General features: G+C 35.4%; 1 protein-coding gene across 2 annotated transcripts in view; it reads right to left on the reverse strand.

The window, feature by feature from the left end:
• The window catches only part of LOC145678552 (uncharacterized), a 273,608-nt gene that overhangs the window by 35,492 nt on the left and 213,126 nt on the right, over positions 1–24,990 (reverse strand). For both annotated transcript variants that reach the window (XM_081748837.1, XM_081748836.1), the window contains exon 4: positions 16,168–16,344. In XM_081748837.1, coding sequence (XP_081604963.1) covers positions 16,168–16,344 — 177 coding nt within the window. The remainder of the gene's footprint in view (positions 1–16,167; positions 16,345–24,990) is intronic.

A 24,990-nucleotide genomic window follows, 5' to 3' on the forward strand; every position in this document is an offset into this window, starting at 1 on the left:
ATTCTATACTCTATGACATCCCTCATGATACAGTTCCTTTTTAGTCAATATCCCAACCAGTTTCTCTTCCTCTTCTTAATAATATCTAAAACTGTTTTTTCTCTCCCAACATTTCTGACACGCTCTCATTCGTTTTCCGATCGACCCAGCCGATTCTCTCCATTCTTCATCACACTCACATTTCGAAACCTTCCACTCTTTTTCATCATTTTTGCGGAATGCCCATGTTTCTGACCCATATGGCACAAATCTTCCATTACAATTACATATGCACCGTTCTTCTCCCTATCTATAATTTGTTCTATATTCTCATAATTTTTCTCTACTTCAATTACATGTGAACTCGTCGGTCCATATGTCTGTATCACTACTAGATCCTTCTTTTTCCCTTTAAGTCTTAATAACTCTATCACTAATACATTCTACTTTCACTATCTTTTCTTTTAAGCGTTTACCAACAATTATTTCTATTGAGTATATATGAGTGTAATTATTAAAATTTCGTTTCTGATCTTAGTAATTGAACCATAAATTCGGTAGATTATATTGTAAACATACTTTAGCAAAACTGAAACCAACTTTTAAACTATCAAATACCTAATTGTTATTCGTTGTAATTATTTCGAGAACCTCACTGTCACAAGGTCTATCTAACATTAACACGTTCAGCCCGACATCTGACAGTAATGAAGAAGTTATGCTTTTCGAAAATCCCGACGTGTGACACCGGTGGCACATGCCATTCTTCCTTAATTCCCGACGTTCACCCCCGATGGTACACGATCTTTATTCTGATATTCGTGCCCATGAGTTGCCTTTGGGTTGTTTGAAAAGTAGAACAATGTTACGAACCTTCTGCTATTATATACATAGTAGGCAATCTATGGAGCAGACCTGTAAATCTTTTAAGGGAAATAAACCTGATATTATTATACATAAAGTGTGACTAGTATGACATCTTTTGTAATGTAAAATGCGTATGGAAATGTACAGATAATCGTAAATAAAACTTATTTTGAGAAAATTGTAGACAAATATTTTTTTTTTTCAAAATCAATAAAAGCTAGTATTATTCACTAGAAAATACACTTTAAAAATCAGAGATACATTATTTTGTGTTGAAATGAAAATAATGAATAGACTGTCTAGTGAGTTACTTACATGGTTTTTGCTTTTTGAATTTTCTTAATATTTCTCATTCAAGCACTCCAGACACATAGTGGGGTTACCTTCACAGCTATTGCAGTATGTGGAAACACGTTTTGCCAATTTTCGAGCTGGCGGGGTTCCCTGTTCCTGCTTCATGGCTTCGTAACAGGATTTTACGTTTCAAGTACTTACTAACACTTTTTACATGTATTTACCTAATTCTGACAGAGCACGACAATAACACCAGTTATTACACTAGATCAGCTTCTGCAACAATGCTGGTGCAAACAATCTCCGAACACAAACACAAACGAACTAATACTCATTTTCTGTAATGAAGCTGCTCTTTGTGAGTAGGGATGCATTCGAGTCGAGTCGAGTCGAGTCGAGATTTAAGCCTGTCTCGACTCGTCTCGAGAAAATGTTGTCTCGACTCGTGTCTCGACTCGAAAATATGTTTATGTCTCGACTTGTGTCTCGACTCGACAGTCTCTGTCTCGACTCGACTCGAATTCGAGTCGAGACGTCTCGAAATTCGAGTCGAGACAAAACATACGAGTTAAAATATACGCACACATCAGCCAGAATATTATGACTACCTACCTTATTGTCAGTGTGTCCAACTTTGGCACGGATAACAATGGCGACGCGTCTTGGCATGGACGCAATGATCCTTGAAAGGTCACTGGAGAGAGTTGATTGGTACACATAGGCAAGGGCGCCGATTTTTCTGTAAATGTGGGGGGCATTCAGATGCAGAAGGCATATATATGAGGATTTTAAGACAAATTGTATTCAAATTATGCCAAATATTGTATATTCATAAATACAATGCGGGAGTTCACATCAGCTTTGGGGGTGCCCGGGCCCCCTCGGCCCCCCAGGATCGGCGCCCTTGCACACAGGTCATCTAATTCCCATAAATTCCGGGAAGGGGGGCGATGCGCTCTGAAGTCATGTTCAATCACATCCCATTTGTGTTCGATTAGGTTCAGATCAGGCGAGTTGGGCGGCCAGCACATCACTTGGAACTTGTCCCTGCGTTCCTCGAACCACTCCATCACAATCCTGGCCTTGTGATATGGTGCATTATCTTTTCGAAAAATGCCACTACCGTTGGGAAACATGGTCGTCATGAAGGGGTGTGCGTAGTCTGCAAGCAGTGTATGATACGCCTTGGCCGTCATGGTGCCTTGCTCGAGCTCCACTAGACACATGGATGCTCACGTGAATGTTTTCCAGAGCATAATTAAGCCGCCGCCAGCTTGTCTCCGTCCCGCAGTACAGGTGTCAAAGAACTGTTCTCTTGGAACACGACGGATTCGCACCCTCCCATCGTCATGATGAAGAAGGTATCGGGATTCATCAGACAATGCAACGCTCTGCCACTGTGCCAAGGTTTAATGACGATGGTCATGTGTTCATTTCAGTCGCAGTTGCCGATGTCGTGGTGTTAACATTTGCACATAGATGGGACATGGGCTTCAGAGGACCATCGTTAGGGGTGTTCGGTGCACTGTGTGTTCAAATGCACTTGTACTTTGCCCAGTAATAAAGTATGATGTTAGTTCTGCCACAGTTCGCTGCCTGTCTTGTTTTACCAGTTTGCCCAGCCTATGACGTCCGACATCTGTAATGAGGTGGGGGCGCCCAACCCCTCGACGTTTGGACGTCGTTTTCCCTTGGTTTCGCGACTTGTTGAAGACACTCACCACAGCACTCCTCGAACATCCGACAAGTCCTGTAGTTTCCGAAATTCTCCTGCCGAGTATGCGGGTCATTACAACTTGCCCTCGGTCAAACTCAGATCGCGCGCCTTCCCCATTCTACACACGGCCAGCACTCTCACTGATACTACATGCACCGTACGCGTGACTGACTAGCAGGCATTCATCGGCAGGTGACACAGATATCGCCTGGACGGAAATTATATCGATAGTAGGTTGGTAGTCATAATGTTCTGACTGATCAGTACATACTAAATAAATTTAAAATGTAGGAAATTTTCAACATTCTGATTAACTTGCAGGAAATTTCACAATGAAAAGAAGCAACTGACTTGGACAAGACAACGGTTAGTTGATGGGGCAATCTTTTTTTCTGGTCTTTGAGGTGTGAGCTTAGACCATGCCTTGTGAAATTTTGATGTTTGGTGCTCATCAGTCGCGCTTCCATTTTTTTCTAATTGTTCCAGTTCATGATAATTAACAATACATTGCGCAGTTCGAATACATGTTCACGTTTTCATTCAATCCAACTCAAGCCGCTTCAGATACTATAGAGTTGTATTTGTTTACGAAGAATTAATTGCGTATTAGAAATACACCCCAACAAAACATTCTGCGTGCTCATCTGCTCAGTATTCAAGGTTTTAATTACAACCTGAATTGTTAAAATGCGAACGTAAGTTGCATTAGATATCTAAGCAGTTCCTAGTCTATGGATAATTCAAACAATGCTAATTAAGGTCTTTCTACCAAGCACTTCTGCTGTTCATAAACCTTACGCATTGGAGTAGGAAAAAAAAAGAAAAGAAAAGAAAGAAAGAAAGAAAGAAGTAAAATTGGTAATTTTGCAACCGTGACTCACTCGGGCTCATGCTCTCTATCCTCAATGGAGCTCGCGTTCGCTAATCTCAATCAGGATCACACTAGTCAAGTTTCTCACTAATTCGAGCTTGAGCTTGATATTTACTGTGAGATTCTCTTCAGCTCGATCTCGTAATGCCACACGTCCTTTCTTGTTTTTACATTTGTCTCACCATTTTCGATTTATACGGGTGGCCGTGGACTTTTCAATTAAGTTTTTGTTTTCATTTTGACCCGCCGCCATATTGCACAGGGTTGTCGTAGAGAGTCGAGACTTGCTCCATTTTCCTTCATTTTACAACAGATTTCAAACGCTGTGCTACTTAACCCCCCTTGCCATTTGAAACTTTTTAGTTGGATCCCGTCTGGGGCCCTGCGGGGAACCCTGAGGCAAACTTTTTACTCCAAAAAAGTGTGGCCTTGAAAATGATGGGATACATGTTCACCGAGTTTTCCATTTACCCAATCGTTTCCGAACAAATGACTCGGTTCAAACTATTCTAGCAGGTAATTTCCTAGCTATGGCTTTTTAAATATCTAGAAATTGGCCATGTTTTTGGCCAATATCATGGGAACGGTAAGCCATAGAGATATGATATTGGTGGTAATCAATCCCTAATAGAATGTTAAACATTTTTGTCCTGATATTAATTGGTGGCCACTGGCCAACTGGCCATTGGCCAAACCACTGGCCAGTTGGACAGTGACTACCGGTTACTATTTGGTACCAAAATGTTTACCATCCTTTTAGATATTGATCAACACCACTATGATCTCTCTATGACTTACGGTTCCCGAGATATGGCTGCTTAAATTTCTGTAAATCGGTCATGTTTTGGCCACTATCTTGCGAACGGTTAGATTGACGCGAAAAATTTAATCATTTTGTCTAATAGTTTTTGATGCTCTATCTAATGCAGTGTACAAAATTGAGAAAATTGCAAATAACAGACAGACGGACAGATAGACACACATACATAGAGAATTCAGTAACGAACATTTTAAGTTCGTTGAATATGTTGTAACTCACGATATCCCGCCCGGTGACACGTATAACCTCGGGATTCGTCTAGTTATAACATATCCAATGTGAACACAATTGTCTCGTTCGGATCTCACAAGGGAACCTTCCGAAAATGATAGCTGCAGTGAAAGGTGTGGCCTATGCCAATTGAAAGAGCTGTAACAGAGATGAGCATTCCCAAAAAATTAGCTGCCCATAGCAATAGGCTCAGGAAATATAAGGGGTGGAAGTTCGGGAAACAGCAAGGCTGGACAAAGGGGAAAAGTGCAAATTCCACACAAAAAAAAGGGGGGGGGGGCACGGCAAAATACAATGCTGACAAGTGATGTATAGAAAGAGACTTGCCACAATAGGGAACAAATGAAGGCCACCAGTGAGGTTAACAGTGTTGCCAACTGCAATGAAAAGTACATGTTTTGCAAAGAGCACTATATGAAGTGAGTGCAATATTCAGTGTCAACCTGTCATGTAGAACATAAGATATGGCGTGTCTAATCAGTGGTACAATCTAACAAAAGAAAATAGAAAAAAAACAGAAGTACGAAAAATACAGAAAAAACGGAGTTGGCCATAATGCGCCACATTTGATCAGGGGCTGTACATATTAGAATGAACAAAACAAAAAGCACCGAATATGCAGGAAACCGACGTACCTAGAGTCGAAAAGAAAAACGAGTTCCAAAGTTGGCAAGACTGGCCATGGACATCCAGACAAGTCTAATATAGTTAGGCCACTCGCTTCAGAAAAAGAAAATTCCGGCAACAGGCATCACTCGGAATGCATCAATGTTAGAGTGATTGAGGCAATGTCAAGTCGGGGAACATGAAATGGTTGGGTTGAGCCAACAACCGATAATAGAAGTAGTGAGCATTATGTCATGGTTGGGTCGTATGTGGGAATATGCAGGGTGTCCCATCAAACTTTGTGACCTGAAAGATTTGCGAAACGAACAAAAATGTGACGGATCCAGTTGTCCAGGAATGTACCAATGTCAGGGGGTGATAAAAGTCTGTGAGAAGCAAGTGCCCCCAGGATCCCCAACATAGGGCCCCAGGAGCCAACTTCAAATTTTCAAAAGGAAACAGGGATCGAGTGTTACCTCTCTCGATTGATCATGGAATGTGCAACAACATATATAGAAACATTTGCTATATGAAGCATGTTTTTCAAAATGGACGCCACAAATATGTGCTGTCTTAACATGGCATCGAACAATGTGATCTCAAATTGCTGCGAAGTGAAAAGAGATGTTGCAAATCCAATTGCACAGGAATGTACTCATGTCGAGGGCCAAGAGAACTTTGTAAGAAGCCAGTCCCCCAGGGCTCCCATCATAAGGCTCAAGGGGGTCAACCGCAACATTTCAAATGGGAACAGGGGCGGATGATATTTCTCTGGATAGATACAACACCGTCTTAAAAAAAAAAAAAAAAAACATTTGCTATATGAATATGAAACAGATGTCAGGCAAGGACAACTAGCGGTGTTTCCCATATGATCAGACGATGACTTATTTATGGCACGAGCCATAGTAGAAGGCGGCTTAGTTGAAGAAACTACACCCTCTCAGTAACCTAAATTGCACGAAAATTTCCAAAGCAGGTTCATTGACCTGACTACCGCATGTTGCCCACTTTGTCCAAGAGCGGGATGGTTTGTTTCTAACTTTTCTACCGAAAAGCATTTGTCTGGAATGGTGTTTCGGAGACAATAAAATAAATAAAATATACTAGGCAGAGAGAGAGCAGGGAGGAGGGAGTGTACCAATTATTCTTTCCTCTAAACCAGCGTTTCCCAACCTTTTTCAACTTGCAGCACACTATGGGTGTAACATGGATTCTCGCGGCACACTTATAGATATTATTATTTGTAAATATAAAACACACTGGTATTTTTTTTTCTTTGATTACTGATCTCCTTCGCACAGAGAAGAAAGCTCGATCACTGGGTTTTCCTCGTGGTAAATCACTATGCTTATTTTTCATTCTAATTTAAAAGGAGAAAACAACTGCAATGAAATGTTGGACTCAGCTTATTAAAAATACGCTTACTCTTTCGAAAACTGTATCCAACCTTTTACTAAGAATGAAGATCATTAAATAACGAACGAACAAATAAATCTATTTTACTTTTAAAACACAAATGTAAATAATTTATCGAAAGGATTGAATGATATTTTAAATTTTCAAGTTACGAAATAGTCTGTAACGATAAAGAAGCAATAATGGTCATAACAATAACAAATACTTTTTTCAACATTAGAAATGTACAGAAAAGTAACACGTCATGAAACTTAAAATTGTAGATTCATAGTAGAGATTCATAGTAATGTGCAATACAAATATACATTTTCCCCTACGTTTTGCAATTTGATTGCTATAGAATTAATAATTTTGTTTTGATATCCTCGCGGTACATCAGTGGACCATTCACGACACACCAATGTCGCGGTATTTTCACTGCTAGCTTCTCATTTTAGACAGGTATATTTACAACAAAGGGGGTAGCGTGCACCTTTGCACCCCCTTAAATCTGGCCCTGTCCAGAAGTTATGTAGCTCTATATCGTTCATGGAAATAAAAACACAATAGTTATAACTATGCTAAATTACTATAGACTGCCAATTGCTCATTCAGACAATTTATGATGTTCACTTTATTGCAATGTTCTTATACAGACTAGATATAGGCTACGGATAATAGTTTTATACAAACTAGATACTCAATTATTATTATTATTATTATTATTATTATTATTATTATTATTATTATTATTATTATTATTATTATTATTATTATTATTATTATTATTTGAAGTACAATCAAATATCACGACATTAATTACCAGTTTTAATTAACTGAATTGAGCTGAAAATTAGATCTTGATCTCGGAAGATTAACTATTAAATTTATACGTTCTGTACCTTTCTAAAGTAATAAATGCTGGAATTGGTTTCAAGGCTGTTCCTGAGTGAATAATTTCTTCATAATAATATTAAAAGTTTTAGAAAAATTTTCGAGACATTCGAGTCGAGTCGAGATTTTTATGAGCTGTCTCGACTCGACTCGTGTCTCGACTCGAAAATTCGAGTCGAGAAACACGTTTGTCTCGACTCGTCTCGAATTTTACAAAGTGTGTCTCGACTCGTGCGCATCCCTATTTGTGAGGATATGCAGTTTGAAACTACTCCTTCAACCACTCTTCCTCGAAACTCCTCCTCCAACTCTTTGAAGATTAATGCCATCATGAAGATATTCATCAAACTACCTAACCTTCAAATCGGAAAGATTTGATAAAATTATTGTGCGTCAACGGTAGCACACGTCGGTCTGCGCTTATGGTGTAATAAACACGGCTCGACATGAGCCACCGGTGATGCACGAATCCAAATATGTTAAAATTTCAGAAAAATAATTTTTTATATCGAAAGAGACACCTCAGAATGGGTTGCTTCATAGAAACCCAAAAATTTCCTGAAATTTGAATGTCGGTTTTCTGTGAAGGTTTTATTTTTCAACTGCATTACTTTAATTATCTTATTTTGTAGAACGTGCTAAGACAATGATATGTCACTTATATGTATAACTGGATGAAGTATGAAGTTTACAACTTTAAATAGGAAAATAATAATAAGAAGAAAGAAATTACAAGTTTTGTTTGCAATTATAAAAAGTTTTTTGCAGTAGATGTTATTAGAAAACTGCAAAATTAAGTTGTGCGTGAGGTTTGTGTGTAATGATGAAATAAGAAGTAAAGCAAATGTGTACATTGACAAAATGACACACAAAAACGTGATATTCAATGTTCTGTTATATGATGAAAGGTTTGTGAGATTTGAGCACTTATGCAAAAGAATAAATAAATTATTTAAAAAAAGGTAAGTAAACAGAAACTATAGCCTATGTTTTTTCAAGCATGTTTGGGAGAAAGCCATTTTTTGCACTCTCTTTTTCCCCGAAAGCACACAGGCCTGTGGAAGATGTTTCTTCTAACATAACAACTGTCAAACATTTTCAAAGAATGAATGCTTCAAGCTCAATAGTGTCTGAATGTTACCGGAATAAGTTTAACGTACACAAAACATTCTTTAAAAGATTTTCTTCATACATGAAATGGGAACCATGGCAATACGGACCTTGACGGTCAAATGATGTTAAATACCAGCAATTGAACATGAATTACGGAGATGTATTGATTAAGAAGTGAAGATATAATCAATTGGATTCTCCCATAGAATAAGAAGATAGTGGAAAGTGAGAAGTAGCTATGGAATTATATATGGAATTATATATATAAGATCAACGTCTAGATTAATAACAGTTTTAAAAATGTAAGGAACTAAATGTTTTAATAAAATACGAACGTAAAAATAACAGGAACACTTGTGTTATATTTCACATATAAGTTCCTGTTATTTTCCTCACTTTTGAAACGAATTTCGGTTTTAAAAAGTTAATTGGAATAAGTTTAATTTAACGAGAACCATATTTGATGATAATAATGCTTCTGCAGTTTAGAAATCAGTTCCATGAAATAAGTTTTCATGGCAAATATATATAACTTTATTAGTATTTATGGAATAATGGAGTGTTTCTAATGTTTACGAAGTAAGTTGCTTGAGTACTACAGCTCATGAAAGAGAAAGAGGAAGAAGTTGTAAATTTCCAAAATTTGAGAATCTATCGTTCAAATAAATAAATATGTATGGGCACTGGAGAGTATCAAACTATAAAACTATAATTTGTGATATAACTTTATTTTGACATTTAAATTTCTTTAGTTTTAGATTGAATTTTATTTTAATTGGATTTACTTAGACTAATATGTTCCTTTATTGTTATAATATTTATTTTATTTTTGAGAAAAATCTATTTTTCTTTTTTAGAAAATATATTACAATCTTGTGGCGTTAATATTTATCCGTAAGAGTACTGATCAGGACACTCACAAGATCTGAAACATTTAAACATCCGAAGTAAATCGTTAATAAAGATCTTTCTCTTCATATTATCATCTCTCGAGGAATTTCTTATTTTTTTAAGCATTCACTATTCTAGTTCAGAAGTTTTGTTTTCTTCCCTTCTAAGATTGTTCTTATAATTCATGCTGGAAACGAATTCCGATGGCTGCGCAGATAGAGTTGGTTACGTTGAATGTGATGCAGCCACACTTAACTTCGATAACAATTGGGGGCCGCGGTGGCTCAGTGGTAGAGCGTTCACCTCTGGTGCTTGGGGTCCCGCGTTCGATCCCAGCCCCCGCCAAGTGAACTTTGTGGTGGACAAACACCGTGTGCGTGGGTTTTCTCGGGGTTCTCCCGTTTCCTCCCACTTCCTTCATTCCACCATTTCCATTCATTACTCATCATCACCGTCTCCTTTAGCCTACCCGGCATAACCGTGGGACGTAAAACTCAAAGATTTCATTTCATTTCTTTTCGATAACAATTCCCACCAGTACGTTATAATCACATCACTTGTAAATATGGAAGATTGATCAAAACTGACCAAATTTGAAATGAATAACATACGGTTAAAATAGATGAGTAAACTGTTGAAATCACATTTAAGAGCACGATTGACAAACATGGCTCGAAGTTATACAAACGAGGAAAGTGATAGTAGATGTTGGGTAGTAATAATTGGTGTTTGGGGTATTTATATTAAAAGGGAATAGAAAGCGTTTCAGTTAATGGAAGACAAGTTTGTTGAGGAATTATTTCTCATAATTATTGTGTTAGTCATAATTATTGGTTTATAAGCGAGGAAAGACGCTTCCTAAGAACATAAATTTGGAGTTTGAGAAGGTTTATGTTTGCGATAAGTAAATGTGAAAGTATTCGGGAGAATTAGAGAGAAGCGAATATTAATACAATACTTGTAATATCTCAGGGAAGTAGTTTGGAGGCAAATAAAACAGAAAGATTTGAAGGAGTAAATATTATTCATTATGTCTAAACTAACTCAAACAGGGAGAAGTATCTAATATTTAATGGATAGTTTAGAGAGAAGTTTTACATTTCATGGCAGGATATATAAAAGACTGTTGTTGATAACAGTGGTCAGAAGTCGGAGGAGCAATAGTAACATGTTTTTTCTTTTTAAATGAGAGAGTAGTGAAACATAGGTTTACTGCATTGTTTATGGTACCTTGTTGAACTGATGAGATTTCTATTTGATCTACTGACATTTAAAAAATATTATTCTTACTAAAGAAGCAGGCCAGAATAAATTAATATACAATAGGTAATACTGGTTTTAATTGCTATCTGTTTATGTTGTTGAGTTAACTTCACGACCTTAGTAAATATGTTTAGTTGACCAGAACTAATTCCCAGGAAACCAAAGGTGAAATTTCTTTCAAAATACAATCTATGTCAACATAAACACTTCTTCAAAACGGATTATTTCCAATGATCGTGTCAACTAATGGTCACTTATTACTGTATCAACAAATTTGTGTTCCCATACATTCATCCGTCAATACAATCTTCTACAATACAAAAATGTGTTGCACTCTAACATTAACATATTATTTTTGAGGAGACAAACACCAAAACAAAAATCCAGTTTTAATCTTTGCAACAAGTGTAATATGCAATTTATTATTGTTACCTGTATTAGATACATATTTTTATCCACGGGAAAGGAAAAATAAAACTTTAATACTCGATAAATCAACATAACTAAATTTCCCGAATAATTATTTACTTCACGGAATTAATTTAAAACACTGACAAATATCAACAAAATCCCTAGTAGATAATGTTGTGTTTTATGTATACTAGTTATTCATTAGCACTTATAGAAATTAAGAGCAAAAAATGATTTAAGTTAATTAACATCGACGTGACCAGGTGAAATTATTTTGCAGCATCTATACAGATTAGGAACAAGTGAACTGATTAACAAATTAAAAATTGTATATATGTGGAACAGTAAGTATTTGAATTCAGAAGGAACTGTGAAATAAATAAAACGAAACCCTTATTAGGCGACATCCAGTTGATAAAGTGGACTAGGCAAAGTTAGTGAAAGAAATTCTATCATCTGTTTCCTATTAAAATAAAATAAAACTATCTTTCATCTCTTTGTTACAACATGAATCAGTATGCCATTTCTTTCAAAAGGTATTTACATATACTTAAATACGCGCACACATATAAACACACACAAACGTGCATTTAAAGTCATTGTAATTTAGATGACAGTCATTAATTAAACTCGTGGAAAGCTTGGGGAACTGAGCATTTACAACTAAATGTTATTGATTTCAAATGTTTATATGTATGTTGTTATAACGTGTATAAAACTTGCAAGCATTTAGTAGAAATAAAATTTAAGAAACTTAAGTTAGAAATTACATTGTCCGTATATTGATACATCATTAGCTTAAGTGCTTAAGTGAATTAGGTTACTCAGTGCGAAGCGTAAACATTGCTTACGTAGATGATTCGCCTACGCCAATTTGTTGTAAGCTTGCATTCTGACATATATTTTCGGAAATATACATTCTTATTAAAATAAAGGAAATACAACACAATTTACTTTAAAAAGTAACCCTAAAGCTATAAATCTGCATTTTAATATGACTTTCTCTGGCTAAGAAGTTAGCATTCCTGCTTTCTGTACTGGGGATATTTGATAACAAGAGTCTCGTGTTAAATTGTAGGACACATGTCACTAGAATTCATACGTGAAACTGGTAGGCTGCCAGAATATGGCAGGGGTAAATCAAGGTCAGAGATTTATTGTTCCTTATCCAATTTCTTTTAAATCATTGGAACAAACTTCTTCAAGAAGCGATCCGAATGGCTGTTAGTGGTTACTGAGAGAAGAAGGTGCATTGTAATAGTTAAGAGTATATTGAATCCATGTAGATACAAGAGACTTGATGATAAGGTACCAGTCAGAAAATTTCGTAGGAAAAGAATTTCATAACAATGAAACTCATCTTTATTTCCAAACACTCATTGATTGAATACATTGACTCAATCAGAAGCTTCTAGAGTCATTTGATGTAAATTGTAATGACAGAAGCAAATTCATGGTCTTACTTTGTTACATATTTCTTCCGCTAACCTAAGCATCTAAACTAAGCATGTGATCTATAAAAACACAAAAGTTTAGCATTCTTGAACCATCATACGAGTACGTTGTCAACTTCTTATCATGTTAATCCTCAAGTCACTCAGGACAAGGGTTCAAAAGTATTTATCTAATGATGGATGATTGGCTAAATGGACATATCGCCCGGCTAATGGATAGTTAGTTAGAAAAGAGCTGAGACGATATCATTGGAATCTCATTAGCAAAAGAAGTTCACGTTATAGAGCATCTTTCAAAGTCATATAAGATTGGACACTGACACCCAACCAATTCCTTGACTCCATCCCAGAACCAACGTGATCTGTGAGTACATGTGGAATCAGTAAACCAGACCTTGGAATCAGAGAAGCAGCCCGAACAGAAATTCTTCGAGAACCAGGAAGTAGCCGCACTCTATTGTGTACGAGTTAAGTTGTAGATTGTACCTTATACTCCATACCGTTAAATCCTTATTGTTTCTATATACTTCATAAGAATTCATAGCTTGTTTCATTGCTCATATATTCACTGATCTCGCCCTAGCAGCCAAAGTCCTGACGCGAGTATAGCTTTTCTCTCTATGCTTTTACATCTCACAGTCAGATTGATATTTTAGTTCTACCACACAGAAGAATTAGTATCACTAAGATAGTCGATGTACTGGTTCTATCCCCGTAATGAATCGTTAATAGTTTACTATAAGATGATATCGACGTTCAGGCACAGGTTCAATCTCTGCAACATATTTTGTTTTCGATTTTACGTAAGGTAGTGAAGATATGCTGAGCCTACGTATTCATAGTGTATCATTGTATAAACTTACTGCAATTGCGCCATTTCAACGCAATATCATGAGATTATAATCTCAATTCACGTAGTTTATTTAGCATAGGTTTTCTTCCCGATTCCAAATATTCATAATGTTAACTTTCCTTCTTGTTTAGACATGAATCATTATTTCAGATTTCATATTGGATAATAACACATACAGGAACCCATTACAGTGTCACGAGATCCAATGGGTAACCAGTAGAGTTTACATTCCTTTCTATTTCCTTTCGATCATCCATAGGTGGTCAAAAATTTGTGGTTAAGCACTGTATACAAAAGGTCGTTTCAGGGTCATGCTAATGAACTCGATCGCTAAGAAGCAGTACGCGTGAACACGCCTGAGAAGTTATTTCAGGTCAGAAATATAGCATTAGAAGCGATGCATTGACCACACATCACCGGCTAAAAGGTGCGCCAGAGTCCTTCATGACCTTTTGCGACGCAAAGTGTAGTATTTTATTTCAGTATATAGAGGTGAGGCGAATTGTAAGACAGGGAAATAATAAAGAAAAAGCTACATTCTTTACATTATTCTTTAGTTACACGGTATTGAAATACTGTTGAAATTAGCTACTAGATAGAAAAAGTACTAAACTCGATAGTATATATGAGCTATTACTACAATGCTGTTGTTGCAGACGGTGGACGACGTACATAAACAGCGTTTGGACGGAGAATGCAATGATACCATTATAGCATACAACAACAACTGTACTATATGAACCCCCACATGCAATGTTCTTGGCAGCAGTAGCTGATTTAACCAGCACGGGACACCCCTCTCCCAGTTGGGAGGCACGATGGCTCAGTGATAGAGAGCTTACCTCTAGTGCGTGGGGTCTCCGGTTCGATTCTGGCTAAGTCAGTTTGTGATGGACAACATCATGTCCGTGGATTTTCTAGGGATACTCAGGATCCAGTTTCCTTTCAGTTTCCCATTTCATGATTCTTGCAATATCATTCACTAGCCTTAATCATCGTCTCCCTTAGCCTAAAGAACATAATCGTGAGACGTTAAACTGAAAGATTTCATTTTCTTCTCTGAGCTGTGATTGTGAGATTGCCTTTGACACAGGTCACCATTTTGTGTTTTCTTGTTCTGAAGTTATCTCCTCCCCGTACACTGTTCCGTGACAAATAATATAAACATGGCTTATTCTCTTTCAGTGTTTTTTAGTCTATCTTGCGATATATAACACGGTAGCCTACAACTACTCCTTCTTTACTTCTTTCATTGTAATCCACGATTGCTCTCCATGGTAGAGGGCGAATTCCTCTCGGGCTTGAGTCCCTGGTTCGATTCCAGTTTCCATCAACTTTTTCTTATAGGGTCTACCTAGCGTCCTACCGTACGTACAGATTATACGCTGTGCAGTATCTATATTCTCCAGATAACAGTCTCTTTCCTACAGGCATAGATACAGCAGTTGATTCTCTACAGTCGCTGCATGGTGTATTCTACTGTCACCTGTTTGGTCTGGAAGTTTTCAGATTAACGTAAGATCCTTACAGATAGCAGGGTATATGTTTTCTCCGTGTATATATAAAAATGAAAATGGCTTTGAGAAAGCAATCGATCGAAACTTTTTATAATGAATTTTTGAACTGTCTTCGAGCTGGAATCATGTCATTTTGATTAAAATGCGTATCCTAAGGATATTCAAAATATATGTTAAAATAGATTGTTCCACAAATCCCTTAAATAAGGGAGATACATCTCGGCACATGAATTCCTCATTACAAATAAGTAGACACATGTCCAAGAAGTTTTCGAAAACTCCGCTTCTAAAGAGGTCGGTATTATTTCTACTTAATCTCCTAATTTATGTGAAGAAACGACTAAACCTTTAGAAATTAGTTTTAGAACATACTTTGCACTTAATTAGGATAGTGTTTTTGTATCTTCATTTTAACTGAAATTAGAAAATCTAAGAAGGAAAAAGGAATTCAAATTACTTGAAAAGTATAGAATGTTTCATAAGTCCATCAAATTAGGGAGATGAAATTCAGTATCTAAATTCCTCATTAGAAATAAGTAACCACATGCCTCAGCTTCTAAGGGGGAAGGGGACAATTCCTACATTTTAGTTTCTTTTTTGTTATTCATAAAAATGTCAATTGTGAGGAAACAGATGAGCTATTTGAAATGAATTTTTTCACATACAATATAGCACTTGTGATATATTTATCATTGTACTTTGATCGAAATACATATCTTACGAGGAGAAAGATGCTATAAATATACCTTTCAAATATTTTCCTTAAACTTTATTCTTCCCATACAAAAAGCGGGCACTTTAGCTAGTATTTAGAGTATATATTTATACTGTTACCTTGAAACGTTTTTGTTTTAACTTTTCTTTCTTGGGATCTTTAATTTATTTTAACGTGTTTGTTCTGCGCTTTATAACTCTCAGGCGTACACGACAAAACTACTGCATATAGATAGAACTTATTAAACTATGTGCTGCAGGTAAGCTATCTTACCTGTCTCGCTTGAGAACAGGATGGGAGGCGGTAAATTCGCGTTGGCATAGTGACGTGGCCTTGCGAAGCGGGCTCGGCTGAAGAGCTTCAAAACAAAACAGATGAGGCCAGTGAAAATGGCTATACCCATAAGAACGCCCAGAAGCGTTGGCACATCCGTTGTCAGGAGGACCAGATCTATGAAATAAGAGAGCACATTCAAAAATTAAAATTATAATATGCATTCTTTCATTACAGTCTAAATTGAATCATAAGTTGGAACAGAAAGTACACTCCAAACATTATTACTTGTTTCTGTATTTTAACAGCAAATTTACTCTCTCTTGTGTGCAACCCTTTTTTAGAGCATAGGCCCTAGTAAAACTATTGGAAATTACTTATCAGAGATTCAAGGATTTTTTTACAGTACATTTTAATTATTATTCAGTTTCTGAAAATAATTTTCTAGTTGAAGTATATATTTATAATCGAATCTGCTTTAGGACCAAGTTTTTATTACCTGTTGAAGGTCAAAACTGAATATGAAAAGAAATGAACTGTTAAAGAAACAGTTTTTTAATTAACATTTCTAGTAAATTTAAGTTTTAGAAACTTGTCATACGTATGTTCTGAGTGCAAGATGATGTTAACCTTTTAAAAAAATTATGCATATTTGAAGTTCCTGCAATAGTGAAGAATCTGCAAGAAATTAATAAAATACCTTATACTTGCACTAACACAGAATATGCATTCATATTACATATTTTTGTATCTACAAGTTTTTTATATTAATGAATTTTGCACTGTACTTGAGATTGAATTGTTATAAGCAACAATCGTACTTCAGAATCTATAGAAACTAGGATTATTTCTATGAACAGGAATAGCTTGTTGAAGATGAAAATGACGCTTAAGTAGACAAGTATAAGAGAGCTTCACTCTCAATTTTTATTACTTTTTTTACCGTTAAACAATTTTTTAGTTTAGAAAATTTTAGTTTAAAACAATCTCAGTATTATTAATTACAATTTAAATATGCTTGGCGCTCTCCTCTTCTTAAATACAATAAAAAAGTGTAAAACAAATTTTACTTAAAATGGTTATTCGTCCATCTTGGGCGGGACATTTTGTATAATCAATACTAATATTTAACAATTTTAGTGATAAAATTGACATGGCTGCGTGAGCAGCGACTTATTAATACTCCACGTAAGAGGACAGAAAATAAAGACAAGACAAAATCCTGTTTTGCAAAGGCATTGAATACAGAAATTGTGACAGATTTTCAAATTGCTACTAAATTTAAAAATGTTATTTGCCATCTCTAAAGATAGGGTTCCCATACGTCCGTATTTTGTACGGACTGTTTGTATTTTTGCGTCCGTGCCCATGTCCGCATCGTACAAAGCATGAAATAGAAAAATGTCCGTATTTGAGTTTTTGGAGCTGTCCGAAAATTTTCCGAGTCGGGAATCGCTAAAATCTCGGGCAAAAAGAATTGTTTTCATCATAGGGTATATAACTTACGTATATTTCAGTTACTACTAGTAAAGTAGATTATGTTTTTTTTTTAAATGTCTCATTTTCCATTAATTTCCAATGTTGCTTTAAATATTACAGTAAACAATTGTGCGATAACCTAAAAAGCTGACTTTGAGGTAAGAAATTTCAAAATATTTGTTCTGTGTTTGGGCACCGTATCTTTGATGGGTCGTCATTTTAAGGCTTGTCCGTATTTTGGATCAAAAAATTACAGCAACCCTACCTAAAGATGTATTTGAAGAGGTCTGAAGATTTCTGTGGTAACTTTGACTCAACATAATGAAAATTCATCTTCAAATTGGTGGATTTCAAAAGCAACTTCCTAAAATTACTATGTGAGCTCTTACTTTGTAGTTTGTTTATTGAATAAATTTTCAATGTCTTTCTTTGATTCCTCTAATTCAATTCAAAATTTTTAACTGTTTTACTTCGTTCACATTGAATAACTTGTTACTGAACATCAAGTAATTAAAATCAATAAATAATTTCAGGGTTCATTCGAGTGTAAGTGATTAGTATCACTGCAATTTACCCCTTCCAAAAACTCGTATGTAGTTCTCTATGGGAACTCATTAAGTTTGTATTCAATCTTAAACTGTAGATATGTATTAGATATTTAAATACACAAGTCAAACTTCTAGTATAATTAAAGACAGATATAATCTTGAACTACTTTTATTATTCTAGTAAATCTATAAACCAATATTACCAAAGAGAAGTAATCCACTTCGTAACTAATAAACAGAAAACTCAAAATAATCTTATCACAGACAAACTACGTAGCAACATTGTCCAACCATATTTCGTGTGGTATAGACTGATTACCCAATTACCCGTGTTCTTCAAGATTTCTTCCTAACAATATTCCTCCCATCCCTTTTTTTAGGTCAATCATATCCTTCACGTATCGTCGTCTGCCACATCTTTCTTCTTTCTTTTCTCTCTCTCCTTGGTTTGCTTGGGGCCGCGATGGCTCAGTGGTAGAGCATTCACCTCTGGTGCTTGGGGTCTCGGGTTCGATCCCAGTTCCCGCCAGGTGAATTTTGTGGTGGACAAGCACCGTGTGCGTAGGTTTTCTCGGGGTTCTCCCGTTTTCTCCCACTTTCTTCATTAAACAATTTCATTCATTACTCATCATCACCGTCTCCTTTAGACTAACCGGAATAACCGTGGAACGTAAAACTCAAAGATTTCAATTCATTTTTTCGTTGGTTTGCTGTCCAGACACATTTTACAAGATTCGTCCTCTTCTACCTCTTTGTTCCTTCTTTCCTCTCTCCTTGACTTTCTGTCCAGCCACACTTTCCAAGCTTCATCCTCGCCGTCTTGCCTCTCATATTTTTTGTTGTATATTTATTCGTCCAGTTTCTCCCCTTTTCTTTTTTGTTTTATAAGATCTCCTGGTTTTCAGGCTGTCTTGGCATCGGTAATTTTTTTTTGTCCACCGGTCAGGTTATGAAAATGGATTTTGAACTTTTTTCTCCGTCTGGGATACATCAGGTCGATCCAATCACGTCCTAAAATGTGGTTCATTCCGTTTGTTTCAGTCACGATTATTGGTAATTGCTTAACACCTACTCTAGGAGTTACTGGTACTTTGACTTGACCCACAATTGGAATCTTTCTATTATTTGCTGTAACAATGTTACATGTTTTTTTCTAATTTATACATTACTTAAACTTCTTCAAGTAGGTGACTTTAGGAATTGTAGTTACTGCTGCTCCAGTATCCAATTTGAAATTTAAATTGTGTTGTCCACATTGTAACGTTACCCTACAACATTCATTCATCCTGGTGAATCCTGTTTTGTGTTCTAACGAGTCTAGCCTTAACAGTTCTAATGCATCATTTGCCTTTTCTTCATCTATTCCTTCCTCCCGTTTGTTGAATTGCTTTTCTGAACCTTTTTCTACCATATAATCTGTGACTTTGTCGTATAATTTTGTGTCTTTCTTTATGGAAACTAATTCCGTTAATGTTGTACTTTTGGTATCGGTACTTGTCTTATTGGTACTGGACTGTTCAGATGCTGATGTCAAATATTTATTATATTTTTTGACTCTATAACACTTTAGCAAAATGACTATATCTTTTACAGTTGTGACACTGAACTCCCGAAGCTGGACATCTTTTCATTTCGTGTGTTATTGCACAATTTCCACATTTGATTTTTAAGTTAGGTCGTTTTTGACTGCGTTTCTGTGATCTTTTCAGTTTATCAACTTGTTCTTGCTTCCCGTGCTTAAATATATGCACTTCTTTCTCCAATAATTCCATCTGTAAAGCTATACCCTTTGCTCTGGTGAAAGTTAATTATGCCTCAGATAATATTTTTTATCCCGTGTCACTTTACTGTAAATGCCAAATACTAGTTGGTCTTGCATTGCTTCATGTAAGCCTTTCTCAACTGCATATTTATTTGCTTGTGTTTTTAGCTCTACTAAATATTCTTGGATCGATTGACCATACTTTTGTCTTAAAGAATGAAATTTGAACCTTTTCACAAGGTAATTTGTAGATTGTCCGTATTGTTTCACTAATGCATCCACTAAATCAACATATTTTAAATCTGCGACCTTCCTTGGTGACACCAATACAATACAATATTGTTCAAATATTTCTACATAAGCTTCTATATCACCGTCTTCTGGATCCTGAGGTACAAAAAATTGTAGTCTTCCTCCTGCGTGTGATTCTGACATTCTTTCAATTCTATCGAAACTTCCTCGTCGCCACTGTTAGATATTTAAATACACACGTCAAACCTCTAGTATAATTAAAGACAGATATAATCATGAACTACTTTTATTATCCTAGTAAGTCTATAAACCGATATTACCAAAGAGAAGTAATCCGCTTCGTAACTAATGAGCAGAAAATTCAATATAATCGAATCACATATTCAAACTACGTAGCAACATTGTCCAACCAACATTTTAGATTTTTCTAATAGTAAAAACTAAGAATAGGTTTACAGCTGAAAACTAAATTACGTTCTCTTCTATTACAGTCCATAAACAACTATGATGAACGAGATGGATTTCAATACTTTGGTATATGATTACCAGCATATTGGCTTTCATCATCTTTATTTCTGGAACTATTATTTATTTATTTATTTATTTATTATTTAAAATAGCGGAGTCAAGGCATAACCTTTTCTTCCACTCAACCATTTACATTTTTCTTGTATAGTCGGATCTCATAATAGAGTTTTTTTTTTTTTTACGACGAGAATAAAAACGATATAAACTTAGGTACGTTAAAGAGTTACCGACATACAAAACAACACAGAAAATAAAACATGAAAAGTGAAAATGAAACTTATTACATATAAAATAAACACTAAAATAAACGAACGACAATGCTGAAGACATATTAAACAATACAATGAGAAACAAAGAAATCAATCTTGATTATATATAACATATAAAATACATTTCTATGATTGACTATGTATAGATAAAATGATGCACATACTTAAGTGATTGTGTATAATGTATACGTTCATACACATGCATCAGAAGGGAATACAAAAGAAAATAAGAAATAGAAAGAGAAAAAAATATATAGTACTCATCTTTACTTCTAAACAAACAGAAAGCATAATTCAAAATATCACTATCCCGTTACAATTCATTACATAAATAAGTAGATAGAAAAAATGAATACATCTATACGAGAAAATGTCGAAGATAATGTTAGAAAATTATGAACACTTTTGTAATAAATTAAGCAATGGTTTGTACTAAAATAAACTGCAATGAAGAGCAAAGTACTGGAAGTTAGTAATAATATTGTTCCTTACATGGTGAAACACGATTTATTTGAATAGATGAGGACACTTCATCTTGAAACATGTATATATTGAATTTGATTCTCGACAGAATCTGAAATATATTAAGAACTTTAAGCTTTCAGGAACTCAACACAAGTTTGACGTTCCGTGACTATAATGGTGTTACAAACTGACAAAATAGCGATAAATCCAGTGAGTGGCTCACTGATCCATTATCTCTTTCCTGATTTGTTTATATACCAACGTCGAAACCTCCTTTTCCTTTGCATATATTTCAGAAAAAACAAGTAACGGACACGTTTCATTAGCAAATGTAGCAACTGATTAAATTTAATAAGTAATGGTAGTAAAGTAGTCTTCTTTGCTTGTTAGAATTTTCGGTACAAGCTTCTACATCAAACTTCATTTAGAGCTTTCTGAATATTTTTGAAGGTTTTGCAGATTTTTTGTTCTTATACGTAGGCATTTTTGTGTTCAATACGAATGAAACATTATGAAGAAAATGGTCTGCAAAACCCCTTCTAGAATGTCCATTTTTAGCTCTTACTGTAGTTGACTTGAGTTCAGCTTTCCTTTCAACAACGATTCTATATAAGATATGGATCTACAGTTTAACATGGAATTCGAACCACATGAGCTTCCGCGGGAATTGAACCTCGTTTTAGAAAAAAATGTATCTAATCACAGTCAGGTCTTACCCATTGGAATTGGAACCAACGTTGTATTATGCCTTTTATTAGGAAGGAGTGATGAAACTGGTTATAAATTTCTTGAGCTGGAAGCAGTAAGACCCGGTATGTCCCGAATAGATTCCGAGACGATGAAACATTGTCATACACAAGGAAAATTTGTATGAAACTCTTAATGTAATTCTAGTCCTTTCCCCCGGTACACGTACATGTTGGAGCTCGAATAGTGAACATCAAGAATGTACGCACGAATTTATTTCGGGGGATCCAAAGCTTTTCAAAGGAGCCAAAATTGAATATGACGATAAATTATATTAAAATTTGTAACTCACTCCTAAACTTACACTACATTTAGAGAAAAGTAATAACTTTGGGGGTACGGGCACCTAGGACCCACCTTTTTCGTACGTCCCAGATGGACATCATTAATCCTATAAAATGTTGTAGAGTTGATATTTCGGTTACTTCCAAGTCATCGGCTCTATCCAGATTGCTAAATTTGTCTGGATCACTGGCTCTGTCTGGGTGAAACCGGCTCTGAAGAGCAAGATCCAGACTCGATTGATGTGGATAAAAGTTATGGTTAAAGACTCATGTTGCAGCAGTAATAAATAATTTACTAAGAAATAAAAGTGTATGATTTCAGTAGCAAAGAAACTTTTCCAAGATGAGCAATCTAAACATTGTATTGCTTTTGTATCCAGTTTAATTTTTATTGCCTCAGAAATACTTTTTAAGTTATGACTAATAGTAGCTAGTACATTATGAATTTTCAGTATTGTAAAGCTGTTGATGAAAAGATTCAACTAAATCTGAGAATGTTGAGAAAAATGTACCTTGAAGTGTTTTAATGACAGTATGCAAATTGCCTGGTGTCAGTGTTGCGTAAGCTATTGACAAAATAATGGCTGGACAGGAAAGAAATTTTCTTGATAAATGAAACAGCAATGTTTCAGCATTCAAACTTAAATTGCTACTAGTGTGATAGATCACATTTAATGGAAGATAAATCTCGCAGACAAAATTTACAGCTTGACTGTTGATAACATGAAAAATGTTGTTATATATTGTTCACCACATTAAACATTACAACTCATTTTTATATCAAGAAGTAACTTATACATACAGAACAGCACAATACTGTTCATTTATATCAATATTATACAAATGAAAAAGACGTTGTCTAACATAACTAAAAATGTCTAAATAGTTTCAAATTAAGTTTCGAACATAACTTACAACTACCTCGAATTAGGTATTGATGACGTAATTATTATAAAAAATACGAGTACATATCTAAAGGGAGAAGAGGGGGTGTTAAAATGTTTGACGAAAATAGAATATCTTATGCTAGGAAAATAAAACTTGGTATATACATTTTTATTAAAAGCAATTGCGTATGTACGTAGGTTTTTTTGTTTTAAAAATTTCGCTTTTAAGGGATAAAAAGGGGCAATTTCTGTATCTTTTTCTCGGTATTTAAGAATGACATCGAGATTGTATGTCTCGTCATCACAGCAAAGTGGATGAAGCATTACATTCATTAACATGTTTAACGTAAAAGATAGAGGAATATAAAAGGTGTGTCAAACATAAAGTATTTCACGAGTCCCTTGTATTATAGAGGTGAAACTTGATGTATAAAAGCTTTATTTTTAGAAAAAAGTGAGCACGTGCTACATTGTCTTCAAAATTTCGCTTTTAAGGGGGAAAAGGGGGAAAGGGGGATAAATGTGACATTAAGGTTATCTCTCTGATCATCACTGGAAAGCAGGAAAACTGTTTGAAATGAATTTTTGAACATATTTAGTACTTACTCGGAAATGGTCAGCTGGTGCCCAGTGGAAATATCTTGTGGACATACACATGGGGAGAGAAGTAATAAGAGTTCGAAGTTTAACATTGGGAGTCAATAAGAAACAGGATTTAATGCGTGCGAGCGAAAGGAAAAGGATTTGAACACATCAACATTTGATCAACAGATTATTCACCCAAGTTGCTCGGCTTTTTCGTATGCATATCTAAATTGCTCAGATCCGCTGTAATTGTTGCTGGTAGATACAGGCTGTATTAGAAGGTGTTTTTATAAACTTTCAATGCTAAACTTCACTTCAAAACCCTATTACTTCCTCCTGTGTGCACTTTCACATATTTGTATTATTTTCTGTTCAGCGTAAGCTCTGAACTCCGATAAACAAAATATTTGTATCCTTCCGCTGGTCACAAGTACGATTGGCTAGTGATGTATCACTCCCACTCCCCACGGGGAGGAGCAAATTATACAAGTGCATTTTGACAATACTGTCTCGTGTTGTTCAGATACAGCAGCAGCAGAAAAGAAGGAAAAAAACTCGAAAGATTAAAAAAAATATATATATATATATATTTGAATTTCGCTGGTATACAATTGTTGCTTAGTGAGTAAAGGTTTACCTTGGTGTTTCACCACAACACTCGCTGAACCGGAATTCATGTCAGCCACCTTTCAGACTTAGAAACAGAATACGTCTTCACAGTTGAATTGGCGCCATAATTACTGCGCATGCTTAGTGTTTATTTCTATTATTTCATTAAATACACTCGATTGCTGTTTTATTAGATAACCCGTATTATATTTTTGTAATTTATAATAATGTAGCAGTTTTATATGGAGCTTCATAGTGAAAGTAATAATCAAATCATAATGAAGTATTTTGCGGAGAAGCACAAGCGTCGGTAGACCAACAGCAAATCAGCGAGATTTAGTTTCACGTGGCTTTGTTTATCGCAGTTTAGAGCTTAGGCCGAACAGGGTTTAGGCATAGTTGACAATT

Source organism: Thermobia domestica, chromosome 2 (genome assembly GCF_964235325.1).
Source record: "Thermobia domestica chromosome 2, izTheDome1.hap1.1, whole genome shotgun sequence".
Lineage (NCBI taxonomy): Eukaryota > Metazoa > Arthropoda > Insecta > Zygentoma > Lepismatidae > Thermobia > Thermobia domestica.